This window comes from Barbus barbus (assembly GCF_936440315.1).
Source record: "Barbus barbus genome assembly, chromosome: 22".
Taxonomy (NCBI): domain Eukaryota; kingdom Metazoa; phylum Chordata; class Actinopteri; order Cypriniformes; family Cyprinidae; genus Barbus; species Barbus barbus.
In genome coordinates, this window is record NC_136750.1 from 2,220,001 (window position 1) to 2,232,902 (window position 12,902).

The 12,902-nt window shown below is 38.8% G+C and overlaps 1 protein-coding gene across 14 annotated transcripts in view; it reads right to left on the reverse strand.

Annotated features, from left to right (window-relative positions):
• Positions 1-12,902, reverse strand: part of LOC306888563 (Friend leukemia integration 1 transcription factor-like) — a 32,848-nt gene that overhangs the window by 16,262 nt on the left and 3,684 nt on the right. For 4 of the 14 annotated variants that reach the window (XM_079446951.1, XM_079446944.1, XM_079446952.1 and 1 more), the window contains exons 3-5: positions 5,479-5,690; positions 5,207-5,361; positions 4,188-4,391 (exon numbers count right to left, since the gene is read on the reverse strand). In XM_079446951.1, coding sequence (XP_079303077.1) covers positions 4,188-4,391; positions 5,207-5,361; positions 5,479-5,690 — 571 coding nt within the window. Of the gene's footprint in view, positions 1-4,187; positions 4,392-5,206; positions 5,362-5,478; positions 5,691-9,878; positions 10,089-10,490; positions 10,894-12,902 lie in introns of those variants that run through there. The other 10 variants (XM_079446953.1, XM_079446950.1, XM_079446954.1 and 7 more) reach the window with 8 other exon arrangements.

The following is a 12,902-nucleotide window of genomic DNA, read 5'->3' on the forward strand; positions in this document are numbered from 1 at the left end:
CAACCACCAGACAGTTATGTTTTTATTATTATTATTAAGGCCCAAAAATAAATTAAATTGAATTCAGACACCGAAAACGCGTTCACCACAGAAGAGCTGCAAGTGATCCAAGATGACGTCCCATTACTGGTGGTGGATGAGGAGATACTCCCTGACAATGTAAAGAGCTTTGAGTGCCTAGAAAAGCGCTATATAAATGTAATTAATTATTATTTATTACTATTATTATTACTATCTGTATATATATGTGAGTATATATACACATACAGTGACTCTGTGAGAGTAAGCACTTATTTCTGTGCATGTCCAATCTTACTCCTAGAACCTCTCTAACAAACACGCATATACACACACACACACACCTTTCCAGTCTGTACAGTGTGTGTATGTCGAGACAAAGGCAGCAGTTCAGCTCCGCTCCCCTCCTGCAATGAAATTCCAACAAATTCTCAAATTGCAGCCAAATTGAAAGCACATTGGCGAGTGGGCGGCAATCACTAATAAAATCTGAATAACTGACCAACAGCAAAGCCAAAACAAAACCTCCGCCAGCACCATCGAGCTCCAGCAGCTGTACCTATTCACCAGCTCTGCGTCTTCAGCTCGTTCTGATGCATGTGTGTGTGTGTGTGTACTGTATGAGTCAGCGTTTGCTTGCAGTTTGGCCAGAGGCAGGACTCGACCCTGCCCTGCTCCGCTGTGTATAAGCAACGACACGGAGGAATGTTAATCAGACTCTATGTAAACACCACAGCATGTACACAGATGTGTATGAAATGATTACGCTGCCGACTGTCACACTGGCAGACAGCGGACCGATGGATGTGTGCGTTTGTGTGTTTGCGGATCCAAGCCCAGTGTGAGGGCTTTATTGTGATTGTGTCTGTTTGTGTTGCGAGAGGAAAGAGATCATCTTCGGTTTCAAACCCTGAGCCCCGGGGCTCTAATGAAATCACTCTAGTAAACATATGGACCTACATACATGTACACACATGTAAACTACATAAAACATGGTCCTCTTAAATAGACAGTTCTCCTACCAAAATGTACATTCTTTTATTGACTCACCCTCATGTTGTGGTTTATATTTTGCAAAATGTTAAAACTTTTTGCTCATAAATAATATCATTATTTTAACAGTAAAAACCTATTAATTGGCTAACGGTAAGTTTCCCAACTCTCTCTCTCTCTCTCTCTCTCTCTCTCTCTATATATATATATATATATTGTAATTTGGTACAAAATTATTATTTCAGTTAATTATTCAGTGTATTATAATAATAATAATAATAATAAAGTATGACTAATAATAATAAATAATAGTAATAATTATTACTATTATTTTTGTTTTTATTTTTTGGTAATATAAATGTCAATCTGTAGACTTATAAAGGTTCCAAAAAGGGGGTCATTTTTGGTTCCCATAAACCTTTTTAGTGATCAGTTCTTTGGAGAATCTTGGGAGAACCAAGTGTTTGTGTGTGAAGAACATTTTAATAATCTAGAGAAGAAAAAAAAAGAAGAAGAAGAAGAAGCTTTTAGTGGAATGGAAAGGTTCCATGGAGGTTAAACTTTCTTCTTGCAACCAACGTGGAGATAAAGAACTTATTTTGAAGAGTGTGAAACTTTTAATTGCTGCTACCATACATTTTTAAAAAATGTTTTTAAATGTACATTTCAATTTATTTATTTTTTTTGATATTATTTTATCAATTGAATTGAATTGAATTTAATTGAATTGAATGAAAATGAAAGGAAATGAATGAAATGAAAATTGAAAATCAGTGGGTTTCAATGGGTTGCTGTGGACCTTTGTTTTGGACCTTTGACTCAAAACACTGAGACATTTTTGCAGATATCTCCTTTTGTGTCCAGAAAGGAATAACAAGTTTTCAAATAATATGAGGGTGAGTAAAATATTTTTGGTGGGGTGAACTATGCGTTTAAAGTTACAAACAGCTAAAAGGAACACAAATGTCTTCTGGTTGAGAGTGAGTAGCCTCTGGTAGATGGGACCATCTCTCTTATTATTATTTGATTTTGACTCGGGACGTGTTCCAAGGCAATACAAATGGTGGAGCGAAGGATTACCAACCATTTCTTCTGTTTCCAAAACACACAGGATAAATCAAAGAAAGAGCGGAAAGCAGATCCACAATGCCCGGCGCGTAAGCTCTGACTCAGTCCCGGGGCGATCGTCCCTAATGAAAACTCCAAAATCAAGCTTTCTTCTTCAAAAAAAAAAAACACCTGACAGCTCACAGACAAGCTCGGCTCTGCCCTGCAACTCACAATGGCTCTCTGTTATACTCCGAGTCTGTATGCAGGCCCACAGCCTGGCCACCAGCACAAAACTGTTGACACCCACGGAATAAAGTTCCCATTACCTCACAGCAGAATCCATCACTATTTTTTAAGGAGGACCGTTTTAACCGCTCAGCCCTGTTGGGACTCCACCCACCTCAGAAGTGGGCTGCTGTCATAATGTTTGGATGGGCCAGCTGCTCTCACCATCCTAGCAAATTGCATCTAAATGCAACCCTTCGGAGAATGCGTAGCTCTGTTTACCGATGCAATTCTTGTGCAAACAATTCACACACAGATGCGGCGTGTCCACCCGACTGTTCGATTATAGATGGCACTAATGTTTTTAAGTGGATGAGTGGTCTTAGTTTTCGCCAAAGCCGTGGGATTCTAGCCAAAACATGCGGAAAAATAATATAAGAAATCCTTTGGAAGAGAAATGGGGCAAGATGCCTCTGTTGTAAATTAGGGATAAACTTTCCCGTGCAGTGTGTAGGCAGGGGCCTCGCTGGCCCGTCTCCTGAGGCCATGCACCTGGGCTTCATCTCTCTAAATCTGGGGCCGAGAGCGCTCAGGAGGAGATGCTCTGGACGGGATGGTTGCTGAAATTCATAATCATTGCGACTTTGCCAAACCAAATGCGTCCAGTAAAAGTCAAGCAGGTGGAGAAAGACAGGAGCCCTCCCTACTAAAGCCTTCGAGTGGAATGAAAGTGAACGTAATGTGCAAACTATTAAAAAGTATGTTATAAAATATTGCTGTAAACTTGATCTCAGTGTGGTTTGAGTGACTGTGCCACGGCGTGGCTAAAAACAATGACAGCAGCCATGTGGAATAAACTAGGCTCCATTTCTTGCATGGATAGTCATGCATTAAACAGTTACAATTACTTCCAAACATTTTACTGTTGTGGTACCATTATTACAAGCTTTTCTAAATAGTTTGGGAACAATTTATTGGTCAGTTGCTCGGCACCTCATAAATAGTCATAAACAAAATATAAACACTGCTCTAAAACATCTCCGGGGTGATTTTTGATGAAATTGCAATTACGCTGATTTTGTTTTGAAGTCATTAATGCATTCTGTCATGAGACAAAGTCAGGCCATTGCAACTACTGTGAGATTAGTTATTACACTATTTATTTATGTCGTAGGTACAAAAGCTGTCCTTAGGTCACCGTCCCTTCAAAAGTACACTTTTGTACCTTATTTACACCTAAAGGGTGCATATTAATACCTTTAAATGTACACTCTAAAAAATGCTGTGTTAAATAAAACCCAGCGCTGGGTAAACTATGAACAAACCCAGCAATTGGGTTGTTTTCAACCAACAGTTGGGTTAAATGTTTAACCCAACCTTCTGGGCAGTAACCCAACCGCTGGGTCAAAACAACCCAATCGCTGGGTTTGTCCATATTTTACCCAGCGCTGGGTTTTATTTAACCCAGCATTTTTCAGAGTGTCCATATTATTACCTTTTGAAAGGGTACAATCTCATAAAAAAGGTACAAAAGCTGTCACTGGAATGGTAAAATTTCAAAAGGTACACCTTTGTACTTTAACCCCCCACCCCCCCAAAAAAAATTGCATTTTAGTCCACACAAGGTACATGTTAGTACCTAAATGGTGCATATTAGTGGCTACCATTCAGTGACATCTTTATTTTTTTTCTACAGCTTTTGCACCATTTATTTTCTGAGAGTGTGACAAAAATATGAAATATAAGGGTTACAATATATTCTGACATCATAAAGCGAGGCATACTGTAGAAAAGCTGTATGTTACACATTTGAGGGCACAAACACATTAAAAGAATGGCAGCAAAAGTGAATGACCCAAATTAGCCAATCTCAAACGAATACAAAGAGGTGGTGGACTTACTTTCCCTGAGGTAATTGAGATGTGAGAGCAGGACCTCCGTGTTATAGACACTGGTAAGTCTCAGGAAGTCCTCTTTGCTCATCTTGCAAAGCTCTTTTCCATCTGTGTTGTGGAACATGGCTGTGTCGATCTCCTGAAGACCATACTCTTTAATGGCCCAGTCTAACCATTGCCGCACATGGTCTGGAGACCAGAGAGAAGGGTCTGAAATGGAAATAAATATGCTGGAGACTCAAGGATAGTGACTGCAAATGGAAATCCAAAAATATTGACTGTTCCAAACACCCAAAGGTCATGCATTATTATTATTTTCAATAGTATATTGTTTTCTCCTCCAACTTTTGTTAAGTTCAGATCACCATTAACATAAAATAAATTGCAATTTCAAGAAAATAATGACAATACATGGCTACTGTTGGCTTTTTATGTTTAGAAACATAATTTTTACTGTTCAGTTTAGTGCAGCTTTTATACCTTAAAGAGAGAGCTCACACATAAATACAAAAATTCGATCATTATTTACTCACCCTGTTGAAACCATTGACTTCCACTGTATTTTTTTTATGTAGATGTCAATGGCTACCATCAACATTCTGAAAAATATCTTCTTTCGTGTGCAACAGCTGATTTTCATTCAGGTTTCAAACAATTTGATGGTGACTAAATAATGACAGAATTTTTATTTTTGGGTAAACTATCCCTTTAAATAGATCTGAGCCTTTTTATATTTAAAATACATCCATTTTAAAATGTAATTTGAAAGTGTTTAATTTTAAAACAGTAGTTTTTGAAGTTGTGCACAAAACAGGTTATTTGGAATACGTTTCAAAAGAATATACAATTTCAACCTTTCTACTTCAAATTTAGTTATTTGCTGTTTTTTTTGTTTGTTTTTTTTCCTTCGTAATAAATCATGAAATTTACTAGCAATTTCTGAGTGAAAGTTGTTTCTACATCATTTTTCCAGTGTATTACATTTGTGTCCCTTATAAATGCAGCATTCAATCCGCAGTCAATACCTGCTGGGACGATAACTCTCCTCTCATTGGTTGTCATGTTTGGGGGCGGAGCACACTTCTCATCCATGTAGCCAGTATAGCTCAGCTGAGATGCATCGGTCCCACCCACCATTTTATTGCATTTACCCACACTACAGTCCACTGGGGACTCTCTGCTAGAAAGAAATAAAAAGCAGAGTCAGAACGGCTATTGCTTACTAATGCTTATTTCAGACAGAACTACTCACGAACACAGAATAATAATAGCAACAAAGGGGGTTTTTGTGCCATACCTGGATCCATTGATGTGGTCATACTCTCGTTTGACATGAACCCGGCCGGGCTGGTTGATCCACTCCTGCTGAGGGGGGATAGGATTGATCTTGTGAGGCTGACCGTAGTCCTGTGCGCCGGACGCAGTCATGTCTGTCTTGGGTAAGGGAGCAGCAGCAGCGTACGGAGGCTCAAACAGAGACTGGTCTTCACTCACCACTGACAATGCCTCCTGGAGGAGTGAACGGGCCGAAACTGTATCACTGTTTCTCATTAAAGCACAGAGCCAATGACAAATGACTTTCAGTTCATCATGTGTAACCAGAATTAAGCAAAACAAATAGTAAATTGTTTCTTGCTGAAGGGCAGAATCACAGATGCTGGGTGCAAATGAAGCAGTACAATTGATTGCTTACACATAACCACACCACTGCTAAGGATAAAGGGAACATAGCTTAGTCAACAAGGAAAGCACCTTGTTTTACTTAATTTGACATATTATGTGAAATAGGATATTCAATAAGGAAAACAAATGTAGAGAAGGATTTTTTAAATTGAACTGCATAGAAAAATGAAGCCATGTAGTTGAAGGGGAGGAGCTAAAAAACAGGGATTTGTGATGTCAGCAGAAAAGAAAGTTGTTTCGGAGGTGTTCTGATAAAAGATTATAAATGCACTTTTTCTTGGAATAATGTGCACCAATGAATTAAGCACAATAAAGCCTGAAAAGTGCATTATGAAAGTGAATGGGGTAGTACATTTCGATTCCATATAGCCTTTTATGTACCAGGTGGTATTGCAAATAAATAAATAAATAATCATATGACTGTCTACAATGAACAAAAACAAACAAAAAATGGTGTAGAAAACTTTTCATTGAGAAATTGCTAATAAATTTCATAAAATAAATATAAAATTGCACAATTAAATGCAAATAGGCCTAAATGTCAAATTTTTAATTAACAAACTGAAATAGTAGTTTCTTATAAAACATACTCCAATAGTCTTTGCTGTAATTACAACTTTTTTTTTTTTTTTACTTTGTACACTGGAAAAAAAAAAAAACATGGAGTAGAAACAATTTTCATTCAGAAATCGCTAGTAAATTTCACAATTACAAATAAACTGCAAGTAAAAATTTGAATCAAATATTAACAGTCTTATTTACAATTTCAAGAAACATATGTCCATGTTATATTCATTCAGAAAAAAAAAAAAAGTAGAGTAGGACTTTATCCAGCGGGAATTACATAGCAGAATGAGGTCAGGAGGTTGAAGGGGGAGGAGCTAAAAAAAAGAGGTATTTGTGATGTCAGCAGAAAGGGAAATCATTTAAAGAAAGTCAAATTATTTTAAAAATATGATAATATTAATAATAATTACAGTTAACTTATAACAACTGTTAACATCAAATTAACCTTTTGATTTGGAGAAGAATTTCAAAGATGTGACTTTCAATGAGTACAAGTTCTTACTATTGTCCATGACTCATATGTGAGACAGAACAGAGGCAGAGGGATCTGTCCAGGGTCACTTCTACATTTGCTCTCGTTGCAGGCGCTCAGCTGGGGTGATGTAGTTTTATTAAAGAAAACAAACGCGGCAGACAGGCCCCTCCGGGGAGAGCAGCGTCTACTCGTGCATCGTCTCCATTCACATCTCAGTCAAACCTTTCTTTCGCTTTTCTGAAAACTATCTTGAAGATTTCCCGCGGTTTGAACATCTGTCAAACCCTTAACGTTCAACTTTATACTCAATGAATGCATAAAAAATGAAGATGTACAAACACAAGGCACTGAAAGAAGTGAATCGTTGTGGTTTTCGAGCGCGAGTTTAGGTACTGTTTGATCCCAAAGGAATGATTCCTCCTTGGCATTTTTTTATAGAAATACACTTTTTGTAAAGCAGACAGCATCCAAATATCAAATTGAGTGCATTTCACAACTCTGTTGTTTTTATAGATTAAAAGTAAATGGCAAAGGGGATCATGGGACACTCTCTAAGCCATTCTTTTTTCCTCTTTGGCTTTTGAACTTTTGTGACAGTCGTCATCAATTTGATCAGTGTCCTGCGGACAGTATCGGGGCGACCCACAGCAGCAGGCCTGTGGCATGATAAGTATGGCAGAGTTAAGGAATGCCTTCATGGTGCCAGATAAGGCCAGAGCTGCTATTATGACTGTTACACGTTACTTACACGCAGACATATCAGCCTCCACCATGTAATTCATGATTGGCAGTCAGTCTTTCCCAAGATTACAGAGGGTTGTAAAAATAGGAAAATCTAATTCCACACTCACGCTCGTATATACGTACAGACAGGCCTGTCAAAAGGCAAATTCCGTCATCTCTATAAAACAGAGTGCTAGGCGATGGTCAGAGTACAAGTGCAAGCTTCTTGTTACAATGAGGTTAAAATACTCACAAAGGTGCTATTTTCTTTAGGCTATAAATTGGCCGTGTCTGCATGGCTCGCTTAAACCATCCAGAACCACAGGCTGGTTTGGTGTTGTAGATTTATGGTGAGGTACGCCAACAGCTGAACACGCTGCATAAATAATACATTATGCTACCGTATGTTATGATTCTCACCAGGAAAAGCAATTTTGAAAAATGTCATATTAGAAATCTAAAAGCCAAATTAATCATCATGGGCCGTCCTGCAGAAGATGCGTCATTCAGTCGGGATGTGCGAACCTGTTAAAAGGTCTGTATATTTTATACAGAACGCATTCCTGTCTTTTGTTTGTCTTGAGGAAAAGGAAACCTGAAGGAAACCTGATTGTGTGGAGCAGGAAATACCCGCGCATTGAATTGTGGGTCGCACTTTATATTAGGAATATTTTATACACTATATTCTTATTAAACTTTAAAGCATAGGGTAAAGTTAGTGTTAGGGTCATACAAAATAATAAATAAACAATAAATGTCATATGTGAATCTCTCAAAACAGAAGATTAGCATTGGTTACCAACTAACCCAATCGTTTTCTGTCCCCAGCGTCACTGTCTTTATATATTACTGTATATTAACTGACAAAGTACAGAAATATCTAACATATTTTTATGTGTTTTTAATATACAAAAACACACAAACATCATATATATATATATATATATATATATATATATATATATATATATTACTGTATATAAACTGACAAAGTACAGACAAAATGTCTAACATTTTTATGTGTGTTTTTGTATATTAATATACAAAACCACACAACCATTAGCTTATCTTATCTTAACTGAGATATGATTTATGGTTTTTATTTAGTAAAATTTTACAAAACAGTAGTTAACTACAAAGAGCAATTTAATTATGTGTTGGCATTGTTATAATAATACTACTACTACTACTACTAATAATAATAATATTTATTTATTTATTCATTGTAATTTTTAACAGCCAATCACAACAGTACTGACTGTATAATAATAACTAGCAGTATATTTTTATTCTTAATGTCATACATTGTACAACAAGGATTTTACGCTCTTTGAAGTGTAGCTGCAGTAAAATCATCCCATCGAAACTATTTAACATGATAAAATCTAACACAAGCATGATGTGTACAGCCCCAAATATACACCACACCCAAAACCACTTATATGACCGCAAAAAAGGAGTGTTTGAATCTCCAGCCCTCCCCTGCACACAAGAGTCAACAATCAATCAGTGATCGTTACCTTATTAGATGCTCAGAAATAGCTATTTCATTCAAATATCGATAACTGTTTTTAATCACAGATTCAATATGCGGATTATTATTATTATTTGTAAAACTATCGAAAATTCACAAAGTAACGGTGTGGACCACACACAAATAATGCCTATGCTAATTTGTGTTAACAACCCATTCGAGAGTATTTTACAGTAGTTATTATTAGTTATCAGAAGAAGGGAACGACTGTGGAGTAATATTTTCTTGTGGGTGGGCTCGGCGTTTGAAATATATGAATGGTTGGAAAACCTCGGCACGGTGCCACTCCAATTGCGCAGCCACATCTCCAACCTAAAGCGTTATGATTTATATAAACCACTGCACACACACACACACACACACACGCCACGGTATGCTGAAAACACAAAGCAGCCTCGTCGAGCACCGGACTTTCGCTATTTTAATCCTAAAATCGAAACGTTAGATTTTTTACTCCATCACAAATAGCGGGTCTAGCCCGTGCGTTTTTACGAGCGTCCGAGTGTGTGTCGACTCCATCTGAACGCTCGGATCCTCCGCTATAGTTCTCAACCTACAACAAAGTTTCGACGAAAAGGAAAAGGAAACTTGGAGAGAGAGAGAAGAGGAAAAGCGCTGCTCGGAGCGGCTGAAAAGTCCCAGACAGGCAGAACTACAGGCGTCTAAGCTCTCAAACTCTGCCCATCTCAGAAAGATCCCTCTCCTCCAATCTTACCTTAATAGTTCCGTCCATTTTGCGCAATTTTCAGTGGAGCCCGACAATGTTCCAAACATGACACGCGTCTGAATTAATTCCAGCCCCCGATATGTGGCGGAGAGACAGAGACAGTTTCGCCGGATGGTTTTTTTTCCTCTAAATTTGGGAAGTGAAGTCACTGCGCTTGAGAAGGAAGCCGTGTGTGTGTGTGTGTGTGTGTGTGTCACTGGCCCTGCCTTCATCACGGCACCCAAAGCAGGATATTTGTCCCGAAAAGATAAGACACCAAAACAATAGTGTTTCTTTCCTTTGTACATGTTTTGCCTGGAAATATTTACAGGACGCCTGCCAGCTCTTTACATTTGTTGCGCTTTTTCCGACATTAAAGTACTCGATTTGGTAGAAACACCGCGTTAACGCATCGAATTTATGTTACAAAATAATAACAAATCTCAAATAGCATGCTAGATTAAGCTGATAAAAATATAATAAAAAATACCAACTAAATTTGGTTGGCTTTTTACATGAATGCAGGTTTATACGAGATCGAATAAACATATAAACTATAAAATTCTGGCATAATATCAGGATCGGTGTTCCTCTATAAAGGAAAGAGCGAACTGGATCTACCTATGCTGAAGTGAAGAATGTGACGAGTCTGTCCGAACTTCTTTCACAGCAAAAAACGGGTTTCCATGAATAAAGCCGAAGTCCGTGTGCTCCACCCGTGCGCGCTCCTCTGAATGCACATGAACAGCTTATCTCCAGCAATAGCCTGTATGGACAATATAGAGAGGCTGATACCTCTCGTGTGCTTGCTGCTCGACATTTCGCTAAATCAGCAACATATGGCCTCACATATGTCATATCTTCATGGGAAATGAGGGGAATCGTCTCTATTCTGGACTACATTTACTGTACATTAAATATTTATGCTACTTTCGTCCTGAAAAGAACTGAAACTCTTAACATTATTTATCACGATAAAATACGGATTTTGCCGTGTACAGTGTAAAAAAAAATATTTGGCACCAATATTATATAGTAATAATACCATTATATTCATATGAATACATTGCTTGTCATCCCCTTTTCAAAATGCAGAGTCTGTCTCCACCCCCTACATTTTTTTTTTCCCCCCGGTGCGCTCTAGACGCGCAGCCAGCCCAAAACGTGACCAGACCCCCGGATCCTGAGACCCCCTGACTGAGAAGGCCATGCCTGGGGGAGCGAGACTGAGTCTGCGTCGGCTGGCTTGCACGGTTTGCGACATGGGGGTCTAGAGGGGGGATAGGCCCCCTCGAGAGCGCCACATCTGGATCCTGCTAGGGGTCAAGGCTTCTCGTGCCTGAGGCCTGCACAGTAATTAACGGAGACACCTTGTTTAACCATTTCGAGTCAGGGCCCCTCTCTCGTGCACAAAACAACTCTGGCTTTTCTTTCATTAAAATAAACGGCGTTGGCATATATTAATCAATTTCTGTGTTCTGCATTCTTGGAGAGGGTGGAGGAAGTTGACAAAGCAGAAATACGGAAATTGGGTTTTTGGTTCGAGCTAACCTTTTACCAACTATTATTTATGGCTGAGTAATACAGATTTGGATCATTATATCGGGTTTTTTGGGACATGTGCATGCGAGTTGCAGTGGAAGGGTGGACATCATTTAACAGAGCGTGGGACTTGATAGCTGAAACATATGTTTCCCTAGAGGGGCTGCTTAGACTCCATTCTTTTAATTAAAACACCATTATCTTTGAGCGCATGACGAGACGGAGATCTGGCGGAGAGGGGTCACTAATGACAGTATAATTATGTTTTATGGTCTCCATTTCGATTATTATAAATGAGACGTCTCTTTACTTGAGACTAAACTACATCAGATAAATAGCGAACATAAGCGTTTTATTCAAAATTACGAACTGCATTTGTGGTGACAAAGCAAAGACATACAGCATGGGCATGATATTCCTTGTTTGAGGACAACAATTTAGACATCATCTGCTTATCCAAACCAAGGCTGTTTTTAGATACAGTGCGTTTTCAACTCTCAAAATGAAATGATAAATTGTCCGGAAAAAAAAAAAAAACATTTTATTTATGGAGCAAACATCTTCGTGAGGTGCATCATTAAATCTAGAAAAGTCAGGCTCTTTTCCCGCGTGGCACTTGCCCAGGTCATTATGAGTCCAGCGGTAACAAACATTGTGGAAGGCCAATAAACAGATGCATGTTGGTTTATGTAGTGAGCCACAGAACATCTGGCTCGACGCTGGAGCTTGACAGCCAGGCATTTCTCCCAACCACGACCTGTGGGAAGCCAGTGGCCCAACGCTACTGGAAAAACCCTGAAGTGCCGGAGTAAGACTAACCCAGAGTGAGACCAGAGGCTTCCTCCACTTTAAAAGGAAGAAAGAAGGAAGAAAAAAAACGGTGTGGGAACAACGTGTTAAACTGACTTTCGACTATACAATTACTTAATGGGCTACTAAAGTCTACAAGTATAGACCTATGTTGTAGATTCTATCTATCTATCTATCTATCTATCTATCTATCTATCTATCTATCTATCTATCTATCTATCTATCTATCTATGGTTTTGCGAAACTATTCAAGCGAGGCTGTCCTGATCGTGATTCTCAGGTTTCTCAAGACCGTCACGCGCTCTTTTCCTCTCACGCGCGAAGAATGATAAGAACATCGAAAAATTGAGACTTCAGCACACAACAGCAAAACTGTCTGGCCTCCTGCTTCGGGCCGTAATTAATTTGAGATTTATTTTTATTGGAGAGCCCCAGTCTCGCCTGGTCTTAACCAAACACAAACCTTAACCCGTTGGCTTCGCCTGAATGACGCTGAATATTTCTCTGAAACTGGCCTTTCTTGAGGCGTGCTGAGGTAAATCCCCTTTCCCGCTCAAATCCTGCCCGCCAGCAATAACACCCAAATATGAGCGTTTCTCTGCAGCGCGCGAATCAAAGAGGGGGAGGGGCGCATACTTGTGAAAGCATTTCTGGAACATATTTGTTTAATATTTCTCAAAT